General features: G+C 49.8%; 3 protein-coding genes across 5 annotated transcripts; 1 reads left to right on the top strand and 2 right to left on the bottom strand.

Annotated features, from left to right (window-relative positions):
- The first annotated feature begins 720 nt into the window (after positions 1 to 720).
- H1-6 (H1.6 linker histone, cluster member) lies at positions 721 to 3,143 on the top strand. The gene has a single exon (XM_026511194.4). The coding sequence runs from the start codon at positions 2,078 to 2,080 to the stop codon at positions 2,714 to 2,716; it is 639 nt and encodes a 212-aa protein (XP_026366979.1). The 5' UTR covers positions 721 to 2,077; the 3' UTR covers positions 2,717 to 3,143.
- Positions 3,144 to 3,337: 194 nt separating this feature from the next.
- Positions 3,338 to 5,264, bottom strand: LOC113264291 (histone H4). The gene has a single exon (XM_048225557.2). It carries the CDS (start codon positions 5,233 to 5,235, stop codon positions 4,924 to 4,926), a length of 312 nt encoding a protein of 103 aa, XP_048081514.2. The 5' UTR covers positions 5,236 to 5,264; the 3' UTR covers positions 3,338 to 4,923.
- Positions 5,265 to 9,317: 4,053 nt separating this feature from the next.
- On the bottom strand, positions 9,318 to 17,409 carry HFE (homeostatic iron regulator). Of its 3 annotated transcripts, XM_026511177.3 has the most exons (6): positions 17,101 to 17,409; positions 14,069 to 14,332; positions 13,596 to 13,895; positions 12,526 to 12,801; positions 12,284 to 12,397; positions 9,318 to 11,344 (listed from the first exon to the last, which is right to left on the bottom strand). In XM_026511177.3, the coding sequence occupies exons 1-6, from the start codon at positions 17,171 to 17,173 to the stop codon at positions 11,304 to 11,306; spliced, it is 1,068 nt and encodes a 355-aa protein (XP_026366962.2). In that variant the 5' UTR covers positions 17,174 to 17,409; the 3' UTR covers positions 9,318 to 11,303. The 3 variants fall into 3 exon arrangements, with proteins under 3 accessions (XP_026366962.2, XP_026366967.1, XP_026366966.2); XM_026511182.4 differs by lacking the exon at positions 13,596 to 13,895 and having other exon boundaries at positions 17,101 to 17,388; XM_026511181.3 differs by lacking the exon at positions 12,284 to 12,397 and having other exon boundaries at positions 17,101 to 17,382.
- Positions 17,410 to 18,185: the final 776 nt, after the last annotated feature.

Here is an 18,185-nt window from a genome sequence, read left to right on the forward strand (position 1 = left end):
CTCCATCCCAGGACCCTGGGATCATGACCAGAGCCAAAGGCAGCCGCTTAACCGACTGAGCCACCCAGGTGCCCCAATACTTTCTCATTTTTTTGAATAGGGAAACTTGGGATGATGACTGACACAGAGTAATAAGCACTGTGTGTGCGCGTGTGTGTGTGTGTGTGTGTATGGTAGCTTTTATATTTCCAATGAAAATATGAATCATGGTTCTTTCTCTGGATCTTAAATTATGGAATGTAAGAATTTTTTAAATTCTCCAATTCTTTGTTACTTTTAAAGCAATAGAATGATATGTTCTGTCAACCTATAATTATAAGGATCAATTCACTTCACAACCTGACCCCTAAGTGCAAGTACTCGGGGGTCATAGAGGGTCAGAAAAACTAAACACATGTTAAAACATAGGGTCCTTGGTAAGATGCACCTGTAATCTCCCTTAGAAGAAAGATTTTTCAAACTGAGGGTCACATTAGTGCATTATTGCCTTGTGAAATCAATCCCACCATTTGCAACCAGCATTAAAAAAATGAACTAGATTAGAATGTATCAGAATGCAAGCACTTAAGTTGGTCTTGTTTTCTGAATTTTTGTTTCAGGAGTGTGTGCTCATGAGACAGAGAGAGGCAGAGACTTTGCTACCTCACTTTGAAACCCAAAATTGGGAAGTCTCATCATTTGATTTCTGCTTCAGAAATATTTCAAAGGTAGACTCTCTCCTTTCTCATACTGTTTCCTTACATGAAGCCCTTGTCGTTTGAGACTGTTGTTACAGACTACCAACCTCTGACATCGGGCCCTTTCCAATAATTATTTTCATGTGAAAAATCTAAAACCAAGACAGCTACAAGAACAATACACAAGCCTCTACTTAAACACTTCAGGTCGTTCCCCAGCCTGCAGCACAACAAACTTCTCTGGCAGGCACTGGGGGAATTGCCACAAGACGGTCCTTTCAGGGCTTTCCTCTGCTGAAGCCTGGGCTTCAGCCACACTGCTCTGCTCTCTCAGCATCCTCCTGGAAGGTCTGGTCTTGATGAACAAACTCCTATCTGGACCTCTTACGAAGGCAAGTCCGAGGACAAGCCCAAAAAAGCACGCAGGACCAATGACTCCTTCCAATGACTCCTTTCCCGCAGCTTTGCAGGCTCCTGGGCCAGCCCAGTCCCGCTGGAGATCTGGGGCTCTGGTTCCCACCGAGCTCCTCTGCCTCCCATTTTCGAGTTAATTGAGAGTAGGGACTGTGTCTTTTTCTCTGTGTACGTGCTTGGCGTTTAGGAGGCAGAGGGGGTTGCGGTGAGGGTGGGGTTTGACTTAATGAAACCAGAAGCAAGATTCAGTTGAGGACACCAGCCACGGAGGTGACCTGATTGGGGTGCACGCATATCACGTGCTAGCTCCGCATGACTTACTGCTTTCGTGAGCGCGATGCATCAAGACACAGGGACTGAGGACTGGTTTAAGTCACAACCCACACACCTCAGAGATTACGGTTCCTTAGCTTGTGTTTGCCCAAATAAAGTCGTACTCTGCAGTTTTTAGACAATTCTGTAAGCATCTCCTAAGCACGCAGTGAGACATTTAAGGGATGTGTTACTTCCTTCATATACATAAATAATTTTCAATAAAAATCAATATGTGAATAATTTATTTTCTCCACCGATTGGAAGTCAACTGCTTGGAAAAGCACTCAGAAGAGCTGAGGTAAACCGCTCGCTCAAAATTACTTTTAAAATTTACAAGGAAAAGAGGAAGTTTTCTTCTTCTCCCTGAATTTTGCTGAAAATAGGGAGCTTTGTCTAATAGTGTTGGCATTCGAGGTCACTTTTCATCAAAAGGTTAAAAGGCACGTGAAATCCGAGTCTCCACGGACTACCCAGCAATAAAGCGTGGACGATTCTGTTCCGAGGATTTGTGTGGGATCCAACTTTTGCGGGTAAAACAAACACAAATGCTCCTCCCTCGGGGGGCGGGCAGTGCCCGGGTGATGCACCAATCACAGCGCGCCCTGCCCTATATAAGGCCTTGAGGCGCCCGCGGCGTTCTATGGTGGTCGCCTGCAGCTTGTCCTCGTGCGATGTCTGAGACGGCCCCAGCAGCCCCAGCTGACACTGTCTTGGCGTCTATGGAGAGTACCCCCGCGAAGAAGAGAAGGAAGAAGCCGGTGGGCCTGCCGGGCGCTAGTTGGAAGGCCCCGAACCTGTCCGTGTCCAAGCTGATCACGGAGGCTCTCTCCGTGTCCCAGGAGCGTACAGGCATGTCCCTGGCCGCGCTCAAGAAGGCGCTGGCGGCCGCCGGCTACGACGTGGAGAAGAACAACAGCCGCATCAAGCTGGGCCTCAAAAGCCTGGTGAGCAAGGGCACTCTGGTGCAGACCAAGGGCACCGGCGCCTCGGGCTCCTTCAAGCTCAACAAGAAGGCCCTTCCTGAGCCCACCAGGAGCAAGGTCAAGAGGCCGTCTTCGACCAAGGCAAAGAAGCTGGTCTTATCCAGGGATTCGAAGTCCCCGAAAGGTGCGAAGACCAACAAGAAAGCCAAGAAGCCAAGGGCCACGGTGGCGCAGAAATCTGCCAAGAGCGGCAGGAAGGCCAAGGGAGCCAAGGGCAAGCAAGCACGGAAGAGCCCGGGGAAGGCCAGAGCAGGGAAGCCCAAGGCCGGGAAGCACAAGCTGAGCCCGCAGAAGACTAACCCGAGGAAGGTGGGGTCCAAGAAGTAAGCGGACAAAAGCTCCATTCTCAACCCAAAGGCTCTTTTAAGAGCCACTCACGTACTTGAAAAATGGCGTGACACTGAAAACTTATAGAAGCCTGTAGATGGGTAAACGGAGCGGTCTTCTAGGTAAATTCTATTTTAGGAAGTACAAAGGGTCTCCTCAGACAAGTTACTGATCTTACAAGGGTTTCCTTTTTTTTTTTTTTTTTTAAGATTACTTGACAGCGAGAGGGGGAAGTAGGCTCCCCCCTGCGCAGGGAGGCCAATGCGGGACAAGATCGCAGGACTCTGGGATCATGATCTGAGCGGAAGGCAGACGCTTAACGACTGAGCCAGTCAGGCGCCCAAGGGTTTCAGTATTTACAAATCCTGTTGCCTTATCCAAAAATAGGTTGCACACTACCGTTCCAATAGGGCACGTGGCCTTGTGTAGCCGCCATACTCCTGGAAAGACCAACGTGTAGGTCAATGGAGAGATAGCTATGCGCAAACCTAGCTAATTTCCAAGGGCTTAGATTCCCATTGACCCTGTTACATGGTGCCGTTGTAACTACGATTTCAGAACTCCCTGTCCACAGCTTTCTGGGGGTCAGGATATAGGAATCCAATTGTAACAAAATTTGGGTTGGAGGAATTTTAAATGTTTGGAGTTTTCCATTTTTTAAAAAGATTTATTTAAGCAACAGCACCAGCATTGGGAGAGGCAGAGGGAGAAACAGACTCCTTGCTGAACGCAGAGATTGACCAGGGGCTCCATCCCAAGACCCTGAGGTCATGACCTGAGCCAGTCAAAGAGATACTTAACTGACAGAGCCACCCCGGCGCCCTGAGTTTGCCATTTAATAAATAGAAATAAGTATCTTAAGTTTACAGTTGAAAGAATAGTTTATCCTCATTTCCAAAATACTGTATTGTCCCATTAAAGAAATTCATTTGATAATATGATTAGTCTAATGTAATTTTATGTGTTTTCTGAAGAGAGTGGATAGGCTTGTCCAGATTGTGTTCTACAGACTTAAAAACACTAAACGTTTATGGAAACATAGGGGCTACAAAGTTTTTAGGTTCCAAACTGAACTACATTACAAAAACTATTTGGGAAATTCTCACAGTCTGAGTGAAGCCATCTCTTTCATTTTAAGCAAAATCAGTTTTTCAGCTTTCACTTAATTTGGGATTTAGCATTCTTAAATATTATTATAAATATTAAATTCATACTGTTAATCTTATTTTGGGCCTTGGTATTTGGGGCAACCTTTAACAACGTCCAATGCAAAACTAACAAGCTTGTACTACAGATAACTCACTAGGGCCTAGCCTTTCTAAACTCATTTCTGTAACTGGGTCTCTGACAGTTCTTTTATGTAATGGAAAACGAATAAACAACGGTTTAAAGTTGTATACAATCAGCCGCAGCCCGAGTCTGGCTTCCACATGGCAGACAGTTGCCCTTTCAGGTTGGAACCATAGCGCAGGAATACGCTTCACTTGCCTGGCAAGGCCGTGAGTCCTTTGTCCGACTACCGCGCCCAGCAGTGCACCGACCCCAGACCTCCGCCTGGCAGCCGGCAGGTCCCCGGCACTGCTCGAATCCGTCGAGAACTGGCCCCCACGATGCTGGGCACCTTTGTTCCTCGCGCCACTTAAGCGCCTGGCATACAGCGGGTTAAAAACAAAGCTAACCAACCAAGCTTTTTCCGCCAGTCCCGGGGACAGATATTACACCCTTTTAGCCAACAGGAAAATGGTGCTGAAATCCCACCCTCCGCATTTTTTTCCTGCAATACAGCGAGTATCATCCAATCAGAGCTTGTCCCCAAAGGACCTTCTTTTACATAAAAGCTGGTGTGACCCGAGAGCTTTACGCCCTGGGTGCTGCCAGCTCTGCCCTCATCCAAACGACCTAAAAACGACTTAAGTCGGGATGCTCCCGATTGCATAAAATACACTCATTTCTGTCCTGAAACCATTTCATTGCCACCGCGTAACTGACCTTTTTTAAAAAATGGGTTTTCCGCAAAACTCTAAGCATGCTGGAGTGTAAATATCCCGTGATCTGGATTACATCGCTGCGTTAACGGTAATGTACTTTAGACTAACCTTTCGCTACCCCAAACTTATTTCTACCAAGCACAACAGCCCTTTAAAGTGATTTTGTGGGCGGCCCTGAAAAGGGCCTTTGTGTTTGGAAATACGGTGGGTCGTGGGTACTCAGCCCCCGAAGCCATAGAGGGTGCGGCCCTGGCGCTTGAGCGCGTAGACCACGTCCATGGCCGTGACCGTCTTGCGCTTGGCGTGCTCCGTGTAGGTGACGGCGTCCCGGATCACGTTCTCCAGGAACACCTTGAGCACTCCGCGGGTCTCCTCGTAGATGAGGCCGGAGATGCGCTTGACGCCGCCTCGCCGGGCCAGCCGCCGGATGGCGGGCTTGGTGATGCCCTGGATGTTGTCGCGCAGCACCTTGCGATGACGCTTAGCGCCCCCTTTGCCAAGGCCTTTTCCTCCTTTGCCGCGACCAGACATTGTTGTTAGCGAAGTGACGGTCTCTTTTGCAAGCAGGTCTTTAAATAGCATTTGTGCGGACCTGGTTGAGAACAAGGTGCGCTGGCGTTCTTTCCAAATTAAGTCAGCAAGGGGGTGTGGCAAGGAAACCTCATTAACATTTCGATGTTTTGATTGGCCAGTGAAACCTCGCTTGTCTCCGGCCTGGAGGGGGAGGTATGGCTCTCATTCAACTGAAATGCTTGTTTCTCTTTTTTCCTGCGTTGTTTTTTCTGGGCGCGTTTGCAGATGAAATGTGGTTTTGTGTTTTTTTGTGTGTTTCTTTTTCTTTCTTTTTTCTTTTCTTTTCTTTTCTTTTCTTTCTTTCTTTCTTTTTTCTTTTCTTTCTATTTTCTTTTCTTTCTTTCTTTCTTTCTTTCTTTCTTTCTTTCTTTCTTTCTTTCTTTCTTTCTTTCTTTCTTTTTCTTTCTTTTTTACCGGGTAAAGCTTCTGAGCAAAGAGAACCACTCAACGTTTCTTTTTATTTCCACTTAATAACTAATAAATTATGTAATGATTCCTTGGGGGAGAATGTAAAGGTAATATGTGAAGAACGGTGGATTTATAGATCAAGGGACTTTCCCTCCGGTTCTTTTAATATTCCTATTAAACTGACACATTTAGAAGGCCTTTTTTATGCTGGACAGTGTAAGCCTGGCCATCTAAAAGGTCTGGCCCTATGTTTGGGAACAGCAAAATCCCAACAATTGCAAATTAAAACTTCTTGTTCTCTTTCAAACATTTATTGAGTGACTCCTGTTTCTATAAAAGTCTGTGCGAGAGTTAGGGAACCTAAAGCTAAGCTTGGAGGATCACTTGCCCCTGGACCCTCCTCTTCCTGGCCTGCTGGGCCTGTCTGATCTGCCTGCAATTCCTAATAAGCTCCCCTTTCCTCCTTAACTGATGCCTTTTCAACCTTCTCCAGGTTTACAAGAACAAACGTTTTGTTGAGTTGGGGATTAATTGTAGGGCAGGGCTAATACTTGATTAAGGTCATTACAAAGCCTACAGGGCCCTCCCCTGGAGGGCTTTTGATGAGATTATTGGTGTTTTAAACAAGGTTAATCCCATTAAGGAAAAAAGAAAGAAAAAGCAGAAGAGAGCAGAACTGGATCTGAATGTGGTTGGGAGAGAGCCTTTTCAAATCAAAAATTTCTGCTTAGCCTCCTGCTGCAGCTTTTGAAAATTTCCATGATCATTCTTACTCTGCTTAAAACCGGGGAGGGAAGTGCACACCCTCTTTCCATCCTGGTTAGTAAATAACTGCCTATTCGGGATATTTAAAATGCGACAATGGCCGGAGAGAGATCACATATTATACATAACCTCATACTTTCTCAGGTGAAAAGAGAGAAGAGTCCCAGGAGAGGGTAGGAAAGTTCTGAATGGCATATGATTTGTGACACTTCTGGAATTATTAAGTAGTTACGTTCTTCTGCCCCAAATTGAGGGTTTTTAGTTTCCTAACTTTTACTCCTCCCTCCCCCACCGCGAACACATATTTATAAGGGGGACTTAGCTAGGAAGAAATGTCAAACACTACAGAGAAAAAGTGCAGGGTCTGAGGTTATAAGTAAAATTGAAATCTCAACATGCTTTTTAATTCATGGACATAAATAGAAATAGCATGTATATAATATGGTAATTTCATGCAAAAATCTGTGGCGTGGGCCACCTGGTCCCACCATGAATACACAGAAGACTCCAAAACTCTTTTTTAGACTCTTTGGATCAAAAGCTAGAATTTTATATTTAAAAAATAACAATACTTGAAAAAAAAAAACCAAACACGAACTGGCAACAATGGTTTCTACCCAAATCCGTGAATAAAATGATTCACAGGTGTTTCAAGGCTACTCATGCCCAAATTTCTCCCTTAATGATAAAGAGAATAAATAGAAATGTGAATTCATTCATTAGAAATTTATTAACAGAAAAAAAATCCTTAAATTAAAAAAATACATCCAAAGAAAATGTTTCCAAATATTTGTAAAAAAGCTACAGGGATACGGCAAATTCTGAAATGCTACAACAGATTCCCTCCTCACTGCAGCAAACATCAGAGGTGTTGTCATCAGGAGCGTCCCAAAGAGACAGTAACAATGCCACATGACATGTTTTCTTGACACAGAAACAGTGGTTTCTTGTATAGTGGTGATAAGCTTGACTCCGAGTCAGACGAGCTAGAATAAAAATCACAATAATTTTCTAGCTGTGTTAATCTTCAGCAAGTTACGGAACCTCTCTGTGCTTTGGTTTCCATACAACAAAATGAGGGTAATGAAATAATGGTTCCTGCTTCACTGGATTCTTCAGAAACAGTATCTCAAACAAGGCCTGGCATCTAGTAAGTACATAATCATTAGTACCTAAAAAAAAAAGTTTTAGAAAATATTCATGCCGTGGGAGGCATGCGTGTAGGGTGTCAAGTCAACCCCGGCTTTGTAACGAACTCGTCACACAAAATCATTAATAATGAAATGACATTCTCCCTGTTAACACTGATCCCAAAAGAGAAACGGAAAAATGGTGGCCCAAAGTCTGCAGAAAGAGATCAAAACCTCAAATACCCGCCCATCGATGTGAGAATCTTAAATGTTTAAAGTCATTCTTGAGTTCTCGTCATTATTAGAGTGTGATTAGAAAACCATAGTTTAAAAACGGTGGCTTGTAAGAATTCTCCAGCATTTTATGCTTTCGGAGAGGCGTGCGTACACGGACAATGCTTCACGGTGCGTGGAGCCCACGCAGCCCTGTAAGACCCTACTACTCAAGCACCGCCTGGCGGTTCTGAACCCACTGCTGCCCGAAACAGCAAACAGCACCGAGCTTTTCTTCTGTTCCCTTCTCAGCTCAGGCAGCTCAGCAGTGCCCGTGATCAAACCAGCTGGGGACTTGGTTCTTATTTCCTCAAAGTCTCAGGGGCTTTTCTCCACAGAAGACCTCCAGGGCCACCTCTTCTCTATCCCCATCCCTGCAGGAACTCCCCCCCCCCTGCCCCCGCCCGCGGGCTATACAGTCACACGACCACTGTGACACTTTCCACCATAGCCACCAGGTGACACCCTTTCCCACACTCCTGCACTTCGCGGGTGGTTTTGCCAGAGGCCACACAGGATCCAGAATTTAAAAGGTAGGTCTTTGATTTTTCAAATGTAGTTGATCTTGATGAACAAGAGCAGAAAAATTAAGCTAAGAAACACTGACAGATAATAGAGGTTTATAACTTCCATTATGAAAAGAACGGGTGGCTCAGTGGATTAAGCGTCTGCCTTCGCCTCAGGTCATGACCCTGGGGTCCTGGGATCGAGCCCCACATCAGGCTCCTTGCTCAGTGGGGACCCGGCTTCTCCCTCACCCTCTGCCTCTTCCCTGCTTATGCTCTCTCTCAAATAAATAAATAAATAAATAAAATCTTAAAATACATATATATATATAGAAAAGTAACAGGCCACAGTTGCCAAGGGTTACAGAATGTGCCACTGTGAAAACAGGTGTTTCTTGAAATCTCAGTCTGTGTGAAAGAAAACCAATAAAACACACACTATTGCCTAATTAGTTGTAACATATCCTTAATGAGCTAGAAGAGCCAGGGAAGCTTTTGGGCAGTCTGCTCTGAGTACAGAATGCCATCTAAAGAGAAAGAATCTGTCAGTGTGTGTTCAGTATGGTTTGGAGGTAAAATAACCAACACATAACAGCTTAGATGATAATGTTTCTAGAGTGAGGAAAAACAATTAAATTAGCTACCAGAGTTCCATGAAGATTTCCATCAAAGAAAATGTAAAAAAAATTGGAAGCATATCAGTGTCCCACAAATGACCCAATGATTAAGTTGATTAATCTATAACATCGTTAAGTACATAGGAAAAATCATGCAGGGGCTCCTGGGTGGGTCAGTCAGTTAAGCTTCTGACTCTGGATTTTGGCTGAGGTCGTGATCTCAGGGTCGCAGGATTGAGAACCGAGCTGGGCTCTGCACTGGGCATGGAGTCTGCTTAAGATTCTCTTTCTCTCTCCCTCTACCCCTCTGCCCCCTAAAATAACATGCAGTACACAGCACAATTAATTGTATGTTTATTAAAGTGTATTTGTTGATTTTATATATTTTAATATAGCAATTGTGAGAGGAAATACACAGATCAATGATAGGTTCTATCACTAGCTAATGGAATGAGAGTTTCAATTTAACTCATTTTCAACTTTTCGACAGTAAGCACAAATTACATGTACTTTTATCCACTTAACTTTCATAACCAGAAAACAAAGAAAAGCTTTAAAAAAATTGTTGCAATATCTTTGCCCAAATTCAATACCTAACAAACAAACCATTGAGCTTTATTTGGTCTTTGAGGCACCTGCCGTCGCAGACAGAATGCCTTGTTGCGCAGTTATGCGGCCAAACGTACATAGCAGCAGAAAGGAAACGTGAACCATCTGGGAGTCTAGGTTAGTATTCTTTTGAACATGGTCAGATGAATTACCTTCCCAGAATGGAGTAATTCCTGAACAGCCTGGTGAGATGAGTTTCTTTTCTTAATGTACACAGTGGGGGAAGAGAACCAGACTCCCAGGAGCCCCAGGAACATACCAGGTTTACCGTCTCTAATACGACAGACATCGCTCTGGTTCCTGGAGAGAAATGCCACCAGGGTTCTGACTCGGGAGGCGCGGGCAGAGCGAAAACGTCTTGAGGTCCAACACAACCACTGACAGACACCGCCGATCCCCGTCCTGACCTAGGGGCCCGAGAGATGTGCCAGACAGAGGGGACCAGGTAGCCGTGGACTAAGGCAGCCACACGCTGGTCTTTCCCCAGCGACTTTGCAAGGTAATGGCTGTGGTTATTTTCTGCTGTTTTCCCTTCGTTTGGGTCAAGCTCGCTGAGAATGAAGATGCTGGGGGACAGAGGACCGTGCCCCTCCCTCCTTCATTTCCTGGCACATGTAAAGCGTCTGTACGCCCCAGTGGCTGGGAGTCAGACTGACGGAGCCGCGCCCCTGTCTCTAGCCCGGGCAGCCTGCGACATACTCTGTACTTCACTTCGCTCACCTAAAAAAAGAACGAGCCTAGTTGTACTCATATCAGGGAATTATTGTAAGAATCATACGTAAGCAGGGGCTCAGAACTCAGTCTGGTGGCAAGTACGCGCCTTTTTCATGTATCTATGTAAGTGCCGGCCGCCTTATCACCATCTTCATCCTGAGGATCATTGTCGTTATCACTTCATTAGCAGAGACCAAGCGGGAAACGACTGCGTTACTTCGAGTCTGGCCAGCCTGGCCGATGGAGAGGCACTGTGAATGCATTAATGTAAATCACGACTCCGAGGAACCCTACGTGACACCTCGCTGCCAATGAGAAAAAGATACCCCTCCTCAAGACATTTCCCACCCACTTTCTGGAAAACCATCATAAATAAACACAGGCATCCACAGTGGCTCTTCTGGGAAAGGTGCTTCCTTGGGTTGTGCAGTGCACGGCCTTCAGCGCCGTACGATGACCCACTTCACCCTCTGATGGAAGAGACCAGAGGGCTTGGTGAGAGGTGAATTACTGGCTAACGGAGAGAGGATCAAAAGGAAACCTGGATGGGCCTAGGAAATGCCTGGATGTGGGTGCAAAATTCTGGTAAGGGCATGAGAGTGTTATGCCCTAAGCAGAAAGTTCATCGCTTTTCTCAGATGTTGAAAGGAACTGTGAGTCCCCCAAATTTCAGGATCGCTATTCCAGAGGTAAGAGATGAGATGACATAAGCATGTGGAGTCGGAAGTGATACAGAAACGAAGGCAAGCTCTAGAGGCAGCTCGAGATTCAAGACAGCCGGTTCTGCCCAGAGGCCTGCGCTGTGGCTCATTGGCACGCAGGAACTCAAACACCGAAACGGGAGAAACTTCTCAAAAAGGAACAAGGCAGGCCACAAGCAGAGAGTTCCTGTGGCAGTTCCTGTTCGTTTGGTCCAAATCTGCCCTGGCGCACGAAGAAGGCCCCGGGGCGCCCTCTCTGTGAGTCTCCGCGTCTCCTCCCCACGGGGGTCTGCGGGCTGTCCCTCACTTACATTCGGCCAAGACATAGTCCCCCATGGCTCCTCCTGCGGAGACAAGAGACAGGAAAGGGGCATCGCAGACCCGAGCACCCTGCTGCCTCGTCCCCAGCCCTCACCCCCCTCATCCATTCACCTCAACTGAGACCGGGCCCTGCCCGGAGACCTCTCGGGCTCGCGCACCGCCATCTCTCACCTGGAGCTGCTTACCGGCTCTCTAGCTGGCCTCCTTGCCTCCCATCTCACCTCCTGACACGCATTCTCCAACCGCCGAGACTGTGTCCCCCCTACTGTCCCTCCACTGACTTCCCAGGGTTCGCTGACTTGCATCTTCGAGGCCCCCAGAGCTCCGCGTGGCTGCCTTCCGTCAGCACAGATGCCCAGTGAGGCAGGAAGACACCCCGGTGACGGACAGGCTGAGACACAATCCTTCCTCACCGCCCGCTACGCCCCGTGCTCCGCCGCGTGCATGGCTGATCCATCTGGGTAGGCCTCCCCCTGGCCTCAACCTCTCCTAAAGGGATCTACCTCAAGGCCCACAACTCTTGGTCGATCCCCAGCAGGTCATGGCCATTCTTTCCCTTGACGCCCCAGAGAATTTTCTTCGTGTCTGTCTTAGGACCTTCAGGGCTCTCCTTTAACTGTGTTTACTGGTCCCACAGATTTCGTCCCGTTCTAGATGTGGGATCTGAGAAGAGCAGCAAGGAACTCAACTTCAAAGCCTGTGCACTGCTTTAAACAGCATCTTGCAAAAGAGTAGGTGCTCAAAAGGAGTGTGTTGAATTTGGAGCTTTCATTCTGAGGAAAGCCATTAATTCCTGCTCCGGGGGGGGGGGCGGGGGGGCATGTTCCCAAAGAGAAAAAGAGGAACGGGCTTGTTGTGGATGGACACCCAATGCCCTCCGCCCTCCCTCACCCCACTTCCTGATGCGTTAGTGTGTCCTGGGGTCAGAGGAACTGAGAGACGTCCTCCTTCTTCCTACTCACTTGAAGCCTGCCTTTTCCTTAAGATTCTGAACAGAATTCCCGTGAAAAAGAGGGTGATGCACACGGCGATCCCGCCGACGACTCCGATGAGCACGGTGCCGGGCACCGGGGCCTCTAAAACAGCAGGAGCACGTGAAAGCCGCGATTGCGGCCCAGCCCGGCTCAGAGCCTCCCCTCCCTCCATGCCCACCCCTCCGGGTCCCCCCACAGCGGACTTCCCCCGCCACCTCTCTCATCCATACCCCAGGTGGCAGTGAGCGGCTGGTCCAGGCCTGAGTGCTCCACCTGGCAGGCGTAGCGCCGCTCTTCCCCAGGGGCCACGGCCAGCGCCACCCGGCCCTGGAACGTCCCATCCCCGTTGGGCAGCACGTCCTCCGGCTCGACGTCCTTGGCGTCCAGTGGCTGCCTGTCCTTCAGCCACTTCATGGTGATGCTCCGGGGGTAGAAGCTCAGAGCCTGACACCGCAGGGTGCTCACTGCCGAGGCCACGTGATGAGTCACCTTCACCGAGGGGGGCACTGGACAGGAAGGAGGAAGGATCTGGAGAGGGGAGCTCTCTACCCCAGCCAGGAAGCCTGGAGCTTTCACTTCCCTTCCTCTGTGGGTTAGAGGCAGAAGCTAACCCTATTCAGACACAGCTGCAGGAGGGTCACCGTTTGTGTCCTAAACCGTGTCGCGGGAGTCAGCTGGGATGGGGTGCTACAGGGAGGACGGTCAAGCCCATCTTCCGGTCCTGTATATAAATACACATACTTGCTGCTCGTGGCCTCTGTCCTTTGTCAGTATAGTCAATGGAATCGGATGAAGTTGCCCTGTATGCAGATTTGACTGAATAAGCCCTATTGGCCAATTCTACCCGGCTCAACCCAGGAAGTATTCCTGTAAGAAGGGGCCCCGGAAGATTGGCAGCCTTCAGGGACTCTCTCTCTGTTCTGTGAAAGTAACTTTAACCTCCAAACGATTCTGCTACTCTGATTGGTTGCCTCCATTGGTAATTTCTTGACTTGGCTTTCATGTGAAAATTGACATCTCTGAAATTCCTAAAAGGTATAAATATACACAGTTCTTGGTTAAATCAGAAGATCACAGATACTTCTTCTTTGGCCACATGTAAGGAGAAGAACACCTAAAACCATGACCCTTGGCTGTGTCCTACATCTCAGCTATAAGGTGGAGACCCCAGACCTCAGCGCCTTCCCTGAGAGTCACATGACCCTGGCCACCTGGGACCCCAGCCGGGGTCCTGCCCTGCGCTGCATTCCTCTCCACTGCATCAGGAGAGTGTGGGTGTACATAGGTGCTCCCACCGTACCTTGCCGGTCCAGGACGCCCCTCCCCAGCTCCAGCAAGCGCTGCAGCTGCTCGGGGCAGTCCCTCTCGAGGTAGGCTCTGTTCTGTTTGGCCCGAATCTTGTTCACTTCCCACTCCAGCTTGGTGGCCTGGGCCTTGGGCTCTGCTGCTCTCCAGTCCAGCGTCTCAGGGCAGAATTCCAGATGGTTCTGCCCATCGTACCCGTACTTCCAGAACCCCCTGGTGCTGTTGTCCTCTTGCACCTCACAGCCCAGGATCACTTGCAGGGTGTGGGACTCTGACGACACCCCGAGCTTCGTTACTGAAACCGAAGGAGTAAGTCCCTGTCTCACCATCCCCGGGGACCCCCGGACCTCAGACTCCTTCCCTCCTCCCGCAGGACCTCAGACTCCCGGCCTGCTCCTCCAGATGCATCTTCAAGCTAGAGGACTGCTCTCTGCCCACCTCGGAAGGCTGAGCGCCCTCTCCACGTACCCTTGCTGCGGTTGTGATTGTCCATGATGGTCCAGAAGTCGACGATGAACATGTGATCCCACCCTTTCAGGCTCTGACTCAGCTGCAGCCACAGCTGGCTGGCGGCCCCGCCCCGGACCCACGGGGCGCGGGGCTCTGCACGGCGACTCTCGTGACTGTAGGACACGAACAGCTGGTCGTCCACGTAGCCCAAGGCCTCAAACAGGGGCAGCCCGAGGTCCGGCACTGAGGCACCCATGAAGAGGTAGCGCAGAGAATGGGACCCTGGGGAGAAGGCAGGAGGACATCTCTGCAGGCCCCAAGCAGGAGTGGGAGGCGGGGGGGCCACAGCCCCGCTGGATCAAACTCACAGCACCAGCTGCGTCTGAGCCCACCACCCCATGACATGTGAGTGGCAGGGCCTCCCCGCCCCCCGCCACAGGCCCAGGTGCTCTCGCCCCCCAGGGAGCTGCCACCACCCCCTCAAGCTCCTAGCCTCTGACCTGCTTCCCACATTTAGGGCAACCTCCCGTGCAGCCCAGAAACTCTCCAAGATCCCAAAGCTCTCTAGCTGGGGCAGCGGAGCTCAGGAGTTGAGGCTCAGGGCAAATTAGATCCGGGTGCAGAGGAATTTGCTGTGGGTTTTTTCCATGACTCCCGTCGCTAAGCCCTTTCCTGTGTAAATGTTTGCTGTGAAATGCTTGCAGATCTGCTGATCCATAGCTAAAACTTCCAGAGCAAACCCAGAGGAAGCCTCAGTAAGAGCAGGTGAGAGCTCCCCTTCCCTCCGCTCTGGAACGAGGGAGTCCGGGACGATTGCCCAATGCCTAGAACAGCGCCTGGCATGTAGTAGGGGCTCCGTACATCCTTGCTAGATGAATCAATGACCACTCCTGGCCCTGAGCTCCAGATTCTTACACCCCACAGCCGGCAGGACACCACCAGTTGAATGACTAATTGGAAAAACCTAACTTAAGTCTAACTCTTGATTTCTCCCCAACTGCTCTTTCTTCTGCCTTCACCATCTCAGAAATGGCATCACCTATCACCCCATCAGGCCAATAAAACATTTAAAACAATAAAATAATTTTTACATAACAGAGTCGCCTTTGACTTTTTCTCTCACACAGCACGGAGATCCTGAGATCCTTCGGCAACTTCCTTCTCCATGCGTCCGCAATGCACCTGCCGCCCACCTCTCCTCTGCTCATCCCTGCCTCGACCTACCGAGCAGCCAGAACAGTCTTGCCAAAAGCTCTGACAGGACACGTCCCTCCGCAGCTAGGACACACACGGCAGCCCGCGAGGTCCTAGGAGACCCTGCCTGTGGCCTGCGGCTGAGTCCCTGACGAGTCCCTGCGCTCCTGCCGCACCCGAGCCACCCCTAACTGGGAAGCCGGGTCTCCCAGCAGACACTTGGCAATGTCTGGAGACACCTCTGACCGTCGTAACTGGGAGAATGCTACTAACATCCAGTGAGTAGAGGACGTCCGACCATGCACACAACAGGAAAGTGCCTGTTTCCCCGAGGGTGCAGTCTCTGACTCAACTCAACTTTCGGGGTCCACTCCACTCATCTGGGAAGCGATGCTTCCGGCTGGCACCACCCCCCTCCCCGTTTCCCTCAGCTCTCTGCTCTACCGCCAGCCTGAGAGGAGGCTGCCCGAGCCTCCCTACCTCGCCTCCTTCACAGCTCCCGCTGCTACCCGGGCTTTGGATCCTCTTGCTTGTTGCTTTATTATCACCCCCCATGAGAATGCAAAATACCAGAGAGCAAGGACTTGGCTCCCCGCTACTTCCTGGGGTCTAGAACAGGGCAACTCACGCTCCAATACTTCCTTTATACATGTGAACAACAAATATTTCTGTTCACATCAAATTTAAGTCTCCACCCCTTCTGCAGTGTGGGTTCTGCCTCAAAAGCCCAAGGTAAGGCTGAACAAAATTACCCACGAGTAGGTCATGCCTCATTCTCGTCACCTGTAAGCGTGGGTACACACACGACCTACCCTCCAAGTGTTGTTCCGAGACTGTGTAAAAAGGTGTGTGAAGAGTCACCATCACCTGAGATTGGGAACGGTGGCAGTGCTTCATTTGACATCCGAGAACCGGTCGCCTAAGCTCTTTCTAACCCGGGGAAGGAATATAACCCGAGGGCCAGGGAACACTAGTAAAATCGCCCTATGACGGGCTCCCACCTCCCAACGCTTAGTGGAGTCACGCCAGACCCCAGAGAGGAGGGCGATTAAACCGAGTTAAAGGTCAGTTATCATCACTGTGGCATCCTTCAGTAAAGGCCGTTAGTTACATATACTATGAAGAACGTTGCAAATCAACCCCCGCCCCCGCTGAAAATGAGAACTTTTTCGTTCAGTTCAAAAGTCCAGCAATCACAGGTAGGTTATTTTTCCAGGCAAAAGAATAACCGCCAAGAGTCAAAGGGCCGGGGTCAGATCTGTCTCGGGAGCCTCCCCTCATCCCGGGTTCGAAAGGGCTGCGGGTGGGGGTGCGGGAAGCCCAGCCCTGGCTCGCTCTCGCGCCCCACGCGCCCCACGCGCCCGCGAGGCTGGATGGGGGGACCCCGCTGAGCCGAGGCCCGCTGCCCTCGCCAGCCCTGCGCGTCAACGCCCGGCCGGGCCCACGCCGTCTTTGGGGAGAAGAACTTCCTGTTCGGGGACGGCCGGGAAAACACGACATGGCCCAAGCAGAACAAGAGCCCCCAGATGCGAGTCCGCGGACCCGGGGATCTCAGCTCAGCTTGGATGAGAAACGCACAGATTTGGAGTTAAAAGTAGTTAAAAGCGTCACAGCCGGCGGAGGGGGCGGGTGGCTCCGAGCGCCACCCTGGGGAGTTGCGACGGGCGTGGGGGGCGCACGGGTCCTGGGCGAGGGGCCACGCAAACCCGCCCGCAGCCGGCGGTGGAGCCCCTCCCGGGAGAGTCGGAGACAGGCTGCGCTCGGGCCTGAGCCATGCCCCCCCCCCCCCGCACTTGGCGACCCCAAGGGCTCCGCAGAGCTGGTTTCGATCTCGTCGCCCCGCGGCCCGGACTCACGCGGCGGCCGGTGCGCGGCCACGGTCCGCAGCAGGAGCAGCAGGAGCAGCGCGCGCCGCGCTCCCGGGCCCATCTCGGCGCTGCGGCCGCGCGTCTCCCCGGCTCGCTTTGCGCGTCCCGGAGCTTCACCTGCCTCCGAGCGGCGGCGACGCGGGCATGGCCAACGAGTCACCCTGGAGTCGCTGCCCGGGCTGCGGGGACGCCAGACAAAACTTCCTGGCCAGTGCGATCCTTTTCCGGGCCGGGGCTGAACAGAAACGCGCCTCCTGAACTTGAACTCTCTTGCGGCCGGGAGCACTGGCTTGTGAAACACTCAGTGACCCAGCTGTCCCTGGGGGTTTTCAGGCCTCAGGGGACGTTGTTGATGGGGGAAGGTATGCTTAACAATATTCTGACCTAAACAGTTCAATTTCTGATAGTCAGTATTTAAATAGTAAGTAATTTAAAAATTCAACGATACATTTTTCGAAATTTTTATCTTAAGTTCAGCTTGCCAATCTTGTTATTCAACTTAAAAATATGGTTTTTGTGTAAGACTTTCATTTTATTCCCACACTAGAAATAATTAAATAAGTTTAATAAATTAGAGACTACTGAAACATCTCTCACAATTTACATAGTTAAATTAAATTTCACAAACTTTACAACACATTGGAATCCCCTAGAAAATCATTTCACCTGCTGATGCCCTGCTTTTACTCTCAGCTACTCATTTAATTGGCGTGCAGTGCTACCTGGGGATTGGAATTTTAACACCCCCCCCAAGCTCCCCCCCACAAAGTTTGGGAACTCCTGCTTTAGATATTTCAAAACATATTAACAAATTTAATACATTTGGTTTTCCTAAAAAGCTTTAAATAACAAATAAATCCAATGAACAATGCCTTTTTAAGCATGTGTGCCAATTTTGGCCATCTAAGAAAAAATCAAACTTGGAAATTGGGGCCTAACTGTAGGGGGACATGAGATGCAACTGGAAAAATGTTGAATACAGTTGATGAGTACATTGGGGTTGGCTGTAATATTCTTTTTTCCTGGTAACAGCTTGATTATTGAGATTTAATTTACATACCATACGATTCATC

The sequence above is a fragment of the Ursus arctos genome, unplaced genomic scaffold, assembly GCF_023065955.2.
Source record: "Ursus arctos isolate Adak ecotype North America unplaced genomic scaffold, UrsArc2.0 scaffold_31, whole genome shotgun sequence".
Taxonomy (NCBI): Eukaryota; Metazoa; Chordata; class Mammalia; order Carnivora; family Ursidae; genus Ursus; species Ursus arctos.